We start from the raw sequence: 14655 nt of genomic DNA on the forward strand, positions 1-14655 counted from the left end.
GCAGTGCATCAGAACGCGACTGCTTCTCAAAGCCCCCTGGCCGTGCGTGCGTGGGTGCGTGTGTGCGTGTGTGTATGTGCGTGTGTGTGTGTGTGTGTGATCTTGCTGAGGTTCAGAAAGTTTATTGCCTGAGGCAGAAAACGAAGGAATCTGGGCCGCCTTGCTTTAGTTCTTGGTGACATTTGTCCTGCGACTTCTTTGCATCACCCCTCAAAGCTGTCTGACAACTTTGTTGAACAGCTGTCCTTTCTAGAAAGTCAGCAACATCCAGCTCAACAGGCTACCGAAGACCCCGGGCAAAGGTGATCAGTACCAGTTGACTGCCCAGAGCTGGGATCGACTGGATCCCAGAGAATGGCTCTCCCTAGGGAGAGCAGAGGGCCAGCCTGATTTGGATCGGAGCCTCCCTCTTGGCTGGCCGAGCAGCCCCAGGTGCTGCCATCTCTCGGCCGCAGGCTGCTGGGGGCCCTCAGGGCCACAGTGCCTCCAACGTGGTGCTTAAACCAATAAGGCTTCAGAGCAGTCACGGTATGCTTAATAACGGCTTAATGACTCCTTGTGAGATGCAAGGCTTCTGGTTCCTGTTTGGCCTTGATTTACAGCCCAACTTGGGCTGAGGACAGCCAAGAAACCCCCTCTAAGCCTCTAGCGGAAGAGGGAGGTGTTCACACCAGGCCTCTCGGATTCCTTTAAAAATCGAGAATTCCAATGAAATAAAAACGATACTCGACTCCCCCACCCTTCTTGCTGGTCTCTGGGGGCACGGAAAATAAACATGGTTTCACCCAGACCCAAGGGCTCCTGAACCCAAGGCCAGACAGCAGGTCCTGGGGCCCTGTGCTGTTTCCTCTCAGATCTTGGTTAGGGTGGCCATTGTTACCTTCTTTTTAAAAAAAAAAATAATTCTAAGCTTTTGCCCTAAACCTATTGTGCTTTTGGCTGGGAAGACCCAGCTCTTAGGAAAGGCAATCCTACCCTCACTCCCCCACAATGGCGCCTGCAGCAGCACTACCCTGACGCCCATCCACCTGCACACAGCCTCTCTCCACTGAGACCCCAGGTGCCAGGATCATCTGCCTGCCGCCAGGCTCCGGCACTCCTTGCCTGCTGCTAGGGGAACACCTGTCCCACAGGGCTGCCTCTGCCGGAGCCTGCACAGCCCTGCCACTCGCCTTCAGCCTCTCACCTCCAATACACAGAGAGGCCATGAGAGCTCCGTGAGATGACACTAAGCGACTGGTTCGCCACCCCACTGCTAATTAACGACAGTGCCCCTCTGAACTCCCCAGCCCATTTCCAGCTCAGAGCTGCTTCCACACCAACAGGCCCAGTGACGAGTCTGCTCAGCGTGGAGGGACAAGGTTCTGTGGGGCCAGCGTGCTGTCCAGCTCCCAGCACAGACAGCAAGGTAAAGTCGCAGGCCAAGCCCTGCCTGCCCCGGGGGCCCTCGTCCCAGGCTGACGTCAGGACAAGAGGCCTGGGTTTGTTGGGGGAGGGGGTCTGCGCCCATGATGCCTCCCCCCCTCCAGCAGCAAGAGCCACTGGGCTGGTATCACGACCAAGGAGCGAGCGACTCACCCGCACGGGCAGACAAAAAGGACTCTACCCGGGAGAGGAAATCGCTTTCTCCTCCTCCTTCTCCTCCGCTCGAACCGCCTGGGACCCGCGGGGCGCGGGGCTCGGGGTGAATCGGGGTTCCCGGGCTCCGAGGGGTTAACCCGCGCGGGGCGCACGTGACGTGAATGGTTCCAGCATTAAGTCAGAGGCGCAGCCCCCCCTGCCCCAGGCCCCCCACCCCCCGCGGCGTGCGCCGCTCCCGGGGGCTCCGCGCCCCCGCGCCCAGGTCCCTCCCCCTTGGCGGGCGCTCGCAGGCCGCGCGGGCAGCCCCGGAGCCCCGGCGGCCTGTGCGCCCCGAACCGGCATGGACCCTGAGCGCTGCGCTCCCTTCGGCGCTGGGCCCGCACCCGGCCCCTATGCGGCCGCAGGGGATGAGCCTTCGGGCCGTCAGGGGAACCCCACCACTGTGCCTCACCTGCACCCCGGGCCGCCCCACGGCCCGCGGCTGACCCGCTTTCCGGCCTGCGGGCCCCTGGAGCCCTACCTCCCAGAGCCTGCCAAGCCGCCCGCCAAGTACCTGCAAGACCTCGGGCCCGGCCCGGCGCTCAACGGCGGCCACTTCTACGAGGGCCCCGCGGAAGGTAATGCGCGGCGCGGAAGGAGCGCGCTGGCCCTGACCCTCTCTCCTCCTGCCCTAAACCCGCCCGCCGGGCCTGGATGCTGCTTTCTCCAACTCGCGTCTTAGCTCAACTTTTTGTCCCTCTTGGCTTTCGCCTCGGCTCCCTCGGAAGCCGGGTCTTCGCTTAGCCCGGAGCCGGCAAAAGCCACTACGGTGCGGGAGACAGAATCGCCCGTGTCCCCGGCGGCAGGAATGGGAAGCGGGAGGTCGAGGAAGGGCGGAGCGGCGACCACCGGGGGCCAAGAAACAGAGACCGTGCTCGGCCCAGAAGCCCCGACCGGCCGGGATACGCTGAGCTCGGACGCAGGCGGTGAAGCTCAGCTTTTGTGTCTGGCGCCCGCTGGGGGCCCAGAGGCTGGGCCTGGCTCTAGAGCGGCCGAGCGGGGCTCAGCCCCTGGGCCGCCTCTGCTCCCCGGGCCGGCCCTGCGGGAAGGGCGCTGGCCGTGCGTTCAGCGCTCCGCGGGAGTGGCGGGGACCGGTTCCGCGGTCCCGGGGCCGTTCTCCAGGCGCAGTCACTGTGCTCTTATTTCTCAGACTAACCTGGCCTCCCCGTTGTCGCATACAGTGATGGCCGCCCTGCAGTCTCGGCTTTCTCCCGCACCGGATCGTCACTGCGGGGCCTACAGAGCAGTTCCGTGCGGGCCTCACCGGCGGCTGCCTTGGGCTCCTGGGCCAGTGTCCCTGTGTGCCAAGTCCATCCCGATGGCCTCTCCACCCGCACCTGGTGCGGGGCCCGGCCGGCTGGCGTACAGCCCGCTGCACCCGCCGCTGACCTGTCCGAGTGTCAGCGTGGTGCCACCCGCTATGAGCTGCCACATCCCGCAGCCTAGGCCCCAAAGCTGGCTCCTCCGAAATCTCCCAAGCCCGCCGGCGCCTCGCAGGCCTCCGCGGAGTGGTCGGAGCCAGGGCAGTGGCCGGGCAGCTGGTGCTTTGGTCCAACCGGGGCGGTGGGAATGCGTGGGGGAGGGCGAGGAGGTGTGTGGGGGTCAGCGGAGGAAATGAGCGAGTCCGCGGAGCTTCTTGCCTGTGCCCTTTGAAAGAGGCTCTCCTGATAAAAACCACAGTTGAAACTTAATGAGAAGCAGTTGGCCTGGCTCCTCTGAGCCCGGCCAGACGGCGGCGGCCGCGCAGCCGACCGCACCGCTGGGGACAGGTACTGGCCTGGCCCAACGCGCCGAGCCGCCCGCGGGACCCAGCCAGCGGGGCGCTCGGGCGTCCCGCGCCGCCCGCGCCGGCGCCCAGCGAACTAAGGAGACTGCTGGGGCCAGATGAGAGGTATGGGGTGCCAGCAGCCTCTGTCCGACGGTGAAGCGTGCAGTCCGCAACGAAATGCAGAGACAGGAAAGCAGAGTGCGAAAAACAACCAGAAGACGGGGGAAGGAAATTGAAGAAAACCACCGAGGAGAGCGGGGAGAACGAGAGGCGAACGCTAGTCGGCGGTCTGGGCAGGTCGAAAAAGCAAAAGATGAAAAATGAACGAAAAAGAAAAAAAAGGCAAGCGAAAAGATCGGACGAAGCGGGTCAGGGGGACGAAGAGGGAGAGAGCGAACAAAACGAAAGAAAGAAAAAGGAGCGTCCCAAAACAGCGGGACGCGACGAACGAGGACCTGTAGGGTGAGGGGCCGGCCCAGCAAGGAGCCGCAGCGGGTGCGCGCGGGGCCGGCCGGCCGGAGTCCCGGTGGTGCCCAGAGCGAACCCGGCTCTGTGCGCCGCGGAGCTCCGCCACTGGGGCGGAACGGTCTGAGCCCGTGCGGGCTTGGTGGAAAGTGGCGGGCGAAGCGGGGCGCGTGGAGGGGGGAAAACTGCCTTAATTCCTGGCCTTTGAAATAAAGGGCACTGAGCGCTTCCTGTTCGGAGCAGTGAGCGCGCAGCTGCCGGGCCCCGTTTGCGGCGCGATCTGGGCCGAGGCCGGGCCGTTGCGCTCCGGAGAGCCTCTTCCTGCTGGTGCCCGCGCAGCCCGGGGCAGCCCTTTTCGGCCAGCGCTGGGCCTGCGCCCTCACCATGCCAGCCACCCTCGCGACTCTGCCCTGAGAGCCAGAGACAGGCCCGTCGATTTCTTGCCGCTCCGTTGGGCCTCCGATGTGTCCCGGACCTGGTCTCCGGGACCGCAGAACACGACCTGGGGAGGTGACTCCCGCTGGAATTTTGCTCGCTGTCACGGAGGCCTGAGCCTGAAGACACCCCCGACAGCGAACCTCGAGGACAGCACCTCTCTCAGGGTGCACTGCATTTGTGTTCACCCAGACTTGAGGTCTGAAGCCAGCGCTGCAGGAGTCAAGGCTCAGCCGTCTCTGCTGGCAGCCTGGCGGCCTCGGAGTGACTTAGAGGGAAGCGATCGCCCAGCGCCCCGCAAGGTTGCAGCAGCGAGAACAGCCGCTGTATCCCGGTTGGGCCGTTCTCTGGCACCCCTGGGGTCAGGCACACAGAACTCCTTTGCCGCCTTAAAGGTCCGCATCCTGGCTGCTGACTTGCATGCGGGACAACCAGAGGGCTGCTGTGGTCCTGCGGTTGCACAGCTCCTGGGCTCCAGCATGAGCACCCCCTCCCACCTGCCCGGAGTGTGGGCGGGTGTGGGACTCCCGCACAGAGACCCCAGAGACCTCCAGGGCGCGGATCCTAGCAGAGCAGTTCGCGGGACACCAAGGGAGCTGCCCTCTGGGTATCCCGTGTCTGTGTCTTTTCTCCCCAGCCTTCTGTACATTCTCGCAGGAGAGAGGGCCCCAGTCCTCCAAAGAGAGGGGAAGCTGCCCTTTGCTGGCATCGCTGGGCAGACTGGGGAGATTTCAGGGCTGTGGCAGTGAGGAGGGGGTCGGTTCTGCAGCCCCTTGGGCTGTAGACTGGACAGATACAGAGATAGGCAGAGGCCTCTGCCAGGGGTAGCTGCGTTTTCATCCTGGACCCTGGCATCTGGGTGGTTCAGAGAGAGAAAGGCAAGTCCCAGGGATCCAGATCTCGTCACTTCCTCTGGGCAGGTCCTATTGGGGCAGCTCCTGAGGGTCCAGGAGGCAGATAAGCCAATGCCAGGGTTTTGGGGAGCCCTCTGCAGTGATATCAACATGGGACCCCAGCCTTGGCCCCCCCACCCCCAGCCTGAGCTGCCTGGAATCCAGCATGGCCACCCTGTAAACCCAGGACACAAAGATGGGCCATTTGGAGGGCCTGCTCTGTGTGGGGTGTCCCCTCCAGTCTGACCATGTCCAATTATTTGAGTCAATTTCCATGAGTCCTTTTTCCCAAGCTTCTACCAAATGGAATTAGCCCTAGGACCAAAATGTGCTGGCCAAGAATGGAAATTGGGGGCTGGGAAGGTCCCCCTCGCCTCCAGTCCACTTGGGCTGCTGCCGTGGGCTACCATGCACAGGCTGGGCTGAGCAGGAAGCAAGGTCCTATCTGACTTTCCCAGGGTCTTGGGTACGCACACAAGGAGCTTATTTCACAGCTTGGGTGGTCCTGAGAGGTCCCCGAGCACCTTCCAGCCCAGGGGGACCTTGCCCAACTTGTCCTCTGCAAGTGCCAGCAGGGAACTCATCAGACCTGGACCCCAAGAAGCCTAGCTCCCCTGTCTCATCCCCCCTCGCCTGTGGCTGAGATCTTGACACCAAGTCCTCGGGAAGACGCTGCCTCCCGGTGCTAGCTAGCTGGGCCTCCTGGGGGCTGGGCCCCCGCTGGCTTTGGGCCTGGGGCCAGGAAAGGGGGCTGTGTGAGTCAGTGGGGCGTCTCGGTGGCGTCATCTGCCATCCCGGAGGACTGTTGAGGAGGGACTTCGTGGGGACGCTGCTGGGGGTCCTGGCCCGGGGGAGAGGGCGGGGGTGATCAGGGCGACCTATTTTTCACCATGCCCCGTGGGTCGGTGGTGGCAGGGCTCCTCCGGGCTCCCTCAGTGAGGGCTAGCTGCTGGGAACTGTTTCCATTCTGCAAGGGAGTCTTCCCTGCCCGTCCATCACAGGCAGCAGGGCTGAAGCCAGCATCTCTTGCCTACCAGGGGCGGGGGGGTGACACCGCTCCCCCTGCTGCGCTTCTCTGAGCCTAGCCTGCCTTGCCTCCGCCTCGCCAGTGCTGGAGCTCAAGTCCTTGGCCAGACATCACGGCCCTAGGAGGAATGGAGAGAGCTTCTCTGGTCTTCATCTTGCCTTTCCTCTCCCAGAGCCAGGGGGCAGGGAGGGAAGGATGTGGACGCTGGCCTGACACAGAGTTCAGAGAATGAGGCACAGCCAGACCAGCCAAAGGCTGTCCAAGCATCCCCATCTGCTGCCTGCCTGGTCCTGGGTGCAAGGGCGTGGGAGCTGCAGTCCGCAGTCAGGAGCAAGGGAGCCCTTGCTGGCAGGGGTGGGGAATGCCAACCACCCCCTCCTCACCCCAACAGCGAACCCCCACCTCCCTTTTCTTTTCACTGCCAGGGTGGCGGTCCCTGTTGTGGCGCCAATCCTGGCACCTCCACGCCCCATGGGATGCACCACCACAGAGCGCTTCCCCGAAATGAACCCTGCTCTGGCCCCAGCAGATCCTCCCCGAACCACACGGAGCACACACGGTTCCCCAGGGCCCCCTCCCCGGCTAGAGGCTCAGCAGGCAGCCTCCCAATGCCAGGCTCCCAGGGAGGAAGGAGGCGGGGACTGAGGCGCCAGGGATCTCCCCCTCCCTCCAGTCCACCCACAAAAGCGCCGGGTTCGGTTTCCATCCCTCCTTTTCTGTGTTTTTCATTGCAGCCGAGGAGAAGGCCTCCCAAGCCGCCAGCTTCCCCCCACTGCCCTTGGACTGCCCTGGGGGCCCCGGAGACGCACCCTCACACTTGCAGGGCTCCCCGGACCCCTGCCTGGCCAGCCTGCGCGTCCCGCTTTCCCCGGGACTCCCTGACTCCATGGAGTTGGCCAAGAACAAGAGCAAGAAGCGCCGGAACCGCACCACCTTCAGCACCTTCCAGCTGGAGGAGCTGGAGAAAGTCTTCCAGAAAACCCACTATCCCGACGTGTATGCCCGCGAGCAGCTGGCTCTGCGCACAGACCTGACTGAGGCCCGGGTGCAGGTGAGGGCCTGTGGACCAGGTCGTGGGAGGACTGGGAGGGAGGCGGGCCCGCACACAGCTGCGGCTCCCAAGCGCCAGCCCCTCCCCTGCCCCTCCTGGGCTTGGCCTCCAGTCCCAGCTCTGCTGCAGCCCAAGTAGAGGCCGCACACGGGTGTGGGGTCTGAGACCCGCATGCACGTGCTAACTCTGCCACTTTGCAGCTGGCCGGGTGACTCGAGGCCAACCTGGGAACAGGCACGAGAGCACGAGCACCTTAGGGAGAATCCTGAGGACCCTAGGGGTGGCAGCACTGGGGAAGCAGAGACAGGCTGAGCGCGTATCAGGGCGCCCTGAGGTCAGGTGTGGGACAGTTTCTGTTGGGGGATCTCAGGGCTAGAGACCCTCAAAGTTCCTGGGAACCCGTGACATGCCTGGGAGAACTGGCTGGGAGCACTTCCCCGTCCAGATTCTTCCCCACCGAAGGCTTCTTGGACGGCACTAGGCCAGCTTCACACAGAGGGCAGCCCAGCCTTTGGGGATGGGTGGGTGGGTGGGCGGAAGGCGGGGGAGGGGGAAGGAGGTATTTGTTCCAGCGTTCTTGGACATGATGGGGAGCATGAACATGGCAGGCAGGGAGGGGAGAGATGGGGCAGGAGGTTGAGTGGTTGTTGCCTTGCTCGGAGCATGAGGGACGGGACTGGGTTTGCGGCTCTAGGGAAAGGTGAGGAGGTGTCTCAGGCAGGGGAGTCTGCCTGTCCCTCCTTGGAGGAGACTCGTCACGCCCGGTGTGTGGGGGCCCTTGCAGAAGCGCTGGGCGATAAGGGGTGCGTCATTGGCCCGTAGAAGCCATCTGACGTCTAGCAGAGAATGCCACACGGCTGCAGCCAGCAGAACCCCAGGGATGTGCGCTGTTTCCCCCTCTCTGCTGGGGCCTCCTGCTTCCCTGCTCTTCCCAGGAGGCCCCTAAATCAGACTTCCAGGACAGGCCCCTGAGGGTCCCCGGCACTGAACACAACCGATTTCCACAGGCCCCAGGGGTCTAAGAGACTGCCCCCTCACTGTGCCCCCAGCTCTGAGGAAGGGAGCGGGGGTAGCCATGAGGTCCCCCCACCTCGTCCAGAAGATCCCCCCACAGCTCTTTCCTCTGGCGGGAGCGTGACACCCACCAGAGCACGCTGAAGGAAGGTGCAGAGCCCAGGAGGGAATGGGTGGGGCGGGGCACAGGTTCCTTGGCCCCAGGCTCTTTCCTCTGCCTGCTGCAGAGGACAAAGAACCGAAATACAGATGGGTAGGCAGGTGGGGTGGCCTCTCCCTGACCCTTTTCAGGCTTGCTGCGGGGGTCTCTGCAGCCTGGGGGCAGGGGGTTACCAGGGTGTGCACAGCTTGGTGACCCTCAAGACCCACCCGCAAGGGCAGGAATGCCCACGGGGAGGGGGAGTGTGGAGCCAGGATGGGTGGGCTACTTACACGCGAGCATCCATGCACACACTTGTGCACACCCACACAGCTGCTTCTGTCCTGGAGCCCAGCTAGATCCCTGGAGAGCAGGGATCTTTGGTTTGTTTTTGATATTGTGGGTCTGACACGTAATTGTTTATTATAGAAATACAAAATGTAACCATGCACACACATAGCTACAGCAGGCAGAGGGCACATCCCAGATAACACATTCATCACAGGCACCAAGAGCTCACAGAGCAACAGAAAAGCGTCCACAATGTGGTAACTGCAAGTGCCGCCCAGGGGGTTGGGGTGTCCAGGGGTGCTGGGGGGCCCAGCCTGTGTGTGTGTGTGTGTGTGTGTGTGTGCCCAGGCAGTGGAAACTGGAGCACAGGTGGGAAGGAGCAAGGTCACAGGGTGTGCTGAGGAGCGCTGGGCTGGCAGCCTGCGAGTACGTCGTGAGGTAGAGCAGCAGGGGCTAGGCCCAAGGAGCTGAGCTCCGGGCTGAGGCCTCCAGGGAGCCGCTGAGGGTCTAGGCAGGACCATGACCTAAACACATGTGCCTTTAAGATTCCTCAGATGCCGTGCAGTGGGCAGAGTGGAAAACAGGCCCAGGGACTGGGATGCCAGCAGGTGCACTGCTACCCAGGATCAGGCCAGAGCTCCAGGGCCCACGGAGCCCCCACCCATAACAGCCTGACCAGGCTGGAGAACTAGGTGGGCCCAGCTGGGGTTCAGTAGTTGGGGAACTAGTTGGGGCCAGTGGGGCCAGCATACTTGCTCTGGGCTTGGGCCTCTCCCTGAGCCAGAGCCTGGTGTGGATTTCTAAGCCCTGCCATTCCCGATCCTCCAGCCTGGAGCCAGCTCCCCCTTGCACGGGGGGCCGCGGCCATCTCTCCCTCATGGGCTCTGCACCTCAGAGCTGCTCTCATACCCCCTCAACCCTCTCCACCCTCTCCCCAGGTCTGGTTCCAGAACCGCAGAGCCAAGTGGCGGAAGCGCGAGCGATATGGGAAGATCCAGGAAGGGCGGAGCCCCTTCTCGGCTGCCTATGACATCTCGGTGCTGCCCCGCACTGACGGCCACCCCCAGGTGAGAGCCGCCAGGCCAGCCGCCCCATGCCCAGGGAGGGAGGAGGCTCCCAGTGAGAATGTGAGCCCTGGAGAGTGGGTGTTTAGCCTAGCGACTGAGACACCACATCCCACCTGGGAATGCCTGGGCTCAGTTCCCGGTGCCACTCCTGACCCTAGCTTCCTGTTAACTGTAGACCTTGGCAGGAGGCGGTGGTGATGGCTCAAGTCATTTTGCTCCTGGCACCCCACCACCACACCACCACCACCACCACGTGGGAGACTTGGATTGAGTTCCTGGCTCCTGGGTTCAGCCTGGCCCAAGCGCGGCTGTTGTGACTATTTGGGGAGGTGAACCAGCAGATAGGAACATGCTCACTCTCAAACGAATTCATTAAAATTTAAATATATAAATATGCCCTGGCCTGGGGAGAGCTAGAGCAACCTCAGGGCTTTTGTGGCCTTGGGTGAGTCACTCCCGTTCTGCGAATCGGGGCTCTTGCCTGCCGGCTCATGGACCTTCTCCTCCTCTCTTTGCAGCTGCAGAACACCCTGTGGCCCAGTACAGGGTCTGGGAGCCCCGGGGGCCCCTGCCTCGTGTCACCAGAGGGCATCCCCTCCCCGTGCATGTCCCCGTACTCCCACACCCACGGCAACATGGCCGGCTTCATGGGGATGCCAGCCTCCCCCGCTGCACACCCTGGCATCTACTCCATCCATGGCTTCGCTCCCGCCCTGGGGGCCCACAGCTTTGAGCCCTCCCCAGATGGCGACTGTAAGTCTCCAAGCCTCATCTCGCTCAGGGTGAAGCCCAAGGAGCCGCCCAGCCTGCTGAACTGGACCACGTGAGGGGGTCCCATGGACATGTGGCAGATTGAGCTGCCCACCTGTTTCTGTCTCTCGCTGCTCCTAGCCCCAGCCCTGCCTGGGCATTGGAGAGGACACATCTCTGCCTTCAGGAGGCCCGCAGCCCCTGGGCAGGAACGTGCTATGAGGTCTTTCCTCTTAGAACAAGGTGGGGATGCCTGGGAGAAAGCGGGCTTTGAGGCAGGTAGGAGCCCTCCTACCAGAACCTAGCCCCCTCACTCGAGCTGCTCCCTCAAGACTTTGCCCAAGTCCACCCGTCATCTCTGCAGCTGAAACGGCTTAACCGGCTCCTTGTTCAGAGGAGCAGGAGCCGGGGGACTGCAGGCTGAGCTGAAAGGAGCCTTTTGCGACACTGGGGCAGCCAGTCTTGCGTGGCCATCCGGGGTCGGCCTCGCTTCCCCTTCCCACCACCAGGGGGCGTGCACCCAGCATCTGGCGCTCACAAGGACCTGGAAGGCAGACGCCCACCAAGATGCCCTAGCGCCTCCTCCGGCCATCCCTTACTCCTGCCCGGTGCCGGTTTCCTGCAGCGCTCCAGAGTCATCTTCCCCCACAAAGGCGCATGAAGTCCACCAGAAGCCCCCACAATCCTTGGATTCTCTTCCCCAGGATCAGGCCAGAGCCATGCCGTGGAAACTCTGAGGCTGGTCAGGATAAAACATTTCCCCAGAGCCGGAGATCCCGCCCACCACTTGTGTAAAGACACTTTTGTCCATGTGTGTATATGAGCCGTGCCCCTGAGCGTACTAATAAAGGTGGCGGTGTCTCATGCCTGGTCACTCTGCAAACCCTCCCCACCCCGGGGGGGGTGGCACGTGGCTGCTTCAAAGTTGGTCTGTGCCCAGGACCAAGACCTAGGCCAAGCCCTCCCAAGGGCTCAGCAAGGATCCCAGCCTGCAGCCAAATCCTGGAGGCCGATGGCTGCCAGGCCTGGCCCTGTCACTTGCCCGGGTCTCTGTGGCTTCAGCTGGTGCAGGGGGCAGGGGGACTAGTCCAGCTATAGGGCCGGGCTCCCTTAGCAGGGAAAGGTAGGACTGGGGTGCGAGCTAGGTTCGTGCACTGACGGTGGTAAGGGGATGCCTACTGAGGGCGCTGAGCTATCCACGGCTGGGACCCCAGAGTGGAGTGGGGGAGGGCGGCTCCCTTCCCCCAGATGCCCCTGGAGCACATCCGAGCTGGAGGGCAGAGACAAAAGCCAGAGCTCTTTCTTGTGGTTGCAGAGCTTCACCCAATCTTTCCTTCACCCCCTCTTTCTGCCTTATCTCCATAGCAGGGGAAAGCAGGAGGGCCCTCCCACTCTGCCTGCACACAGCCATATTGCTCAGAATTCGTCCTCGGCCAGCACCGGCCTCCCCCGCCCGCCGCCTCAGCGTGCAGGCACAGAGAGGCCGGAGTGCACACGGACACGGCAGGGCCTGCCATTCCCAAGGAGGGAGCAAGTCCCCAGCAACCGGCCGCTACGAGTGCTGGCGGTCCCCAGAGAGCCAGCATCTTCCCTTCCCGTGCTTCCTGCCAAGAGCTTGGCTGCCGGCAGTCTGCTCCCTCCCTGTCCTGACAGTGGGTGCCAAGGCCCAAGGGCAGGCCCTGTGTCCAGCAGGACGGGGCCCAACAGGCAGGGAAGAGTGAGGGAGAGAAGTGGAGGCCAGCGGCCCGCCCATGGCTTCCCATAGCTGTCAGCTAAGGAACAGAGACTCCACCCCACTTCCTAACTGCGGCGCTCAGACCACTGCACAGTCTTGCCCTGGGAGCCTGCTCCCCAGGTCAGAGAGCCGCAGAGGCTAGAGAGAGCGGTGGTCAGACAGAGAGGTGCAGGGAGACGAAAGGCTCTCGTGACATCCGAGCAAAGGGAGCAGGCGAGCAGGAGAGGCCTGGAGTCGGCCGGAGGGGCGGGGAGGGCCCTGCTGGGGGAGGGCAGAGGGAGGCCAGTGACCGGCTACTGGCTCCCATCCAGGGGCATCTGTCCACAGCTCATATTTTTCTGTCCCATGACAGCTAAATGAAGAGAAAGCTAACTTTACAGCTGCCTGCTTCACACATAATGAATATGAATGGGCATCTCGGAGCCTGCTCTCTGGAATTATCTGCGAGCGGACGGTCCTCCCACTGGCTGGGCCAGCCCGGCCAGCCGGTCCCCAGGCCAGGGCGCAGGCAGCCCTTCCACCTGCTTCCCATTAGCTGTGCTCTCCTCCTCCCCCAAGCCTCTGGGTCTGCAGATACCCCTGGCCCAGCATCACTCCAGAGGTGACCCCAGACCTCAGCCTGGGCCCTGGGGTTCCTGATGGCCAGCATGGGGCTCAAGTCACTCTTTGTGAGAAAGGAAACGGGGAAGCAGCCGCACTTGGAATCGCAACTTTAAGGGTTGCTGAGCTCACGCTGCCTTGGCTGGGGCCCACCCAGGGACGATTCCAGGGCCCTAGATCTGCTCCTGGCAGGGCACGGGCACCAGGTCAGGGCTGGAGGGCCCTGGCCAGGTTTCCTGTGTGCTGGGCAGCGGGCAATGCCTCTCATTGGAGGCATTCGATGCTGCCCCTCCACATCCCCCAGCCACTTACACTTCAACCTGAATGACAGCCCTGAAGCGCACACCTTCTGTGGCTGCAGACAAGACCACGGCCTAGCATGGCTGGGAACTGGGTGGACTACAACCAAACGATCCAGCAGAGGGCGTCCTGGCGTCCTACCCTCCCCCCTGCCCCAGCCTCCTGCCCAGGTTCAGGCTCCAGGATCCATTTCCCCAGGAAGGCAAGGAGCAGGAAGCATGTGCCCTTGAGCTGCTCCTGGTGCCAAACCCCCTCCCTTCCCACTCAGTGGCTGCAGGATGCCCGGCTCAGCTCTCCTGCAACAGGAGCACCAGCTGGGACCAACTGGACCTGCGATGGGCCCTTCAGATGTATCTGGTCTTCGATGGCAGGGCGTCTTTTAGGGGACACAGGAATTGATGCAAATTCCTAGAAGTCTGTCCAAGTTGGCAGGGCCATCAGCAACATTAACAGTCGCTGCCATTTATTATCGTCTCAGCCAGGTCCATGGATCCACTATCCAGGCTTTTCGTCAGCTCTCACAATGGGGCCATTGGAAAACAGATGAGCTGGATTAACTCAAGGTCCCTCCGTGAGGACTGCCAGAGGCTGGACAGCAAGGCAGGGCGGTCTCACTCCCACAGGTGCAACCCCCTCGTTTTACAGCCAGAAGCCCGCGGCTAACCGGGTCCAGTGCCACAGAAACCCAATACTCTGGCTTCGCGGGAGCACAGCCAGGAAGCCAGCCCCCGGGAGTGAAGCCTCACAGGCAAAGAGGGACAGTTCCAGCACCAGGGTCCTCTGAGACCCGGGACGGCAAGAAACAGGCACAGCCTGAGAAGAACGACACCGGCCTGCTCACTGCCAGGAGACACTCAGGGCAAACTAGAGGCTAGGTCAAGGCTAAGCATACGGGCCTAGTCAGGACCAAAGCAAGGGACCTTGGCCATGAACCCTCTGTGCCAGGGGCCATACCGGAGCAAGTCCTAAGGTGAACAGACCGGCAAATGAGGGTACTAGTGCTCAGTGCTGGGGGACAGGGACAGGAAGCGGGTAGGGAAACACGTGTACCCAGCCAACAGAGGCCTGGTTGGAATCCCATCTCCAGCCCTTACAATGTGACCATGGGCACGTTCTGGGCCAGGGTTTTCTCGCCTGTGACATAGGGATGGCACTGGGGCTATAAGGAACAGACGTCACATACAAGGGGACCATAGCAGCAGCTGGCACACTCAAGGACCTGGCATCTGCTGACTCCGGTGTAGAAAAGCCTTCGAGAAACACCTGGCATCATTCCTGGGACCTGTCTGGCACCCAGTGAGTAGCAACTCGTGATTCGCAAGGGACCCTGGACCTCAGGGTGCTCCATCTGGTGAGCAGCGCTTGATGTCACCTATTGTACAAGGGGTCTTCAGGTGCGCTGGCCACTGCGTGACCCAGGTAACATGGACAGAGATCAGGTGGCATCAGGAGATTTCTGTACAAAGACTCGGTTCCCACTGCCAACCTACCACGTGCACA

The 14655-nt window shown here is 62.6% G+C and overlaps 1 protein-coding gene across 1 annotated transcript; it reads left to right on the top strand.

Annotated features, from left to right (window-relative positions):
* The first annotated feature begins 1804 nt into the window (after window positions 1–1804).
* On the top strand, window positions 1805–11384 carry ALX3 (ALX homeobox 3). Its single transcript, XM_002715790.6, has 4 exons — window positions 1805–2198; window positions 6943–7259; window positions 9642–9770; window positions 10289–11384. The coding sequence occupies exons 1-4, from the start codon at window positions 1922–1924 to the stop codon at window positions 10595–10597; spliced, it is 1032 nt and encodes a 343-aa protein (XP_002715836.2). The 5' UTR covers window positions 1805–1921; the 3' UTR covers window positions 10598–11384.
* The last annotated feature ends 3271 nt before the right edge of the window (window positions 11385–14655 follow it).

The sequence above is a fragment of the Oryctolagus cuniculus genome, chromosome 7, assembly GCF_051225735.1.
Source record: "Oryctolagus cuniculus isolate XC-2025 breed Fujian yellow rabbit chromosome 7, ASM5122573v1, whole genome shotgun sequence".
NCBI lineage: Eukaryota > Metazoa > Chordata > Mammalia > Lagomorpha > Leporidae > Oryctolagus > Oryctolagus cuniculus.

Excerpts from the sequence above, each read along its gene's own strand:
- ALX3 (XM_002715790.6), top strand. The coding sequence starts at position 1,922 with ATGGACCCTGAGCGCTGCGCTCCCTTCGGCGCTGGGCCCGCACCCGGC. Across the intron at positions 7,260-9,641 it reads TGACTGAGGCCCGGGTGCAG|GTCTGGTTCCAGAACCGCAG; the intron begins GTGAGGGCCTGT and ends CCCTCTCCCCAG. Across the intron at positions 9,771-10,288 it reads GCACTGACGGCCACCCCCAG|CTGCAGAACACCCTGTGGCC; the intron begins GTGAGAGCCGCC and ends CTCTCTTTGCAG.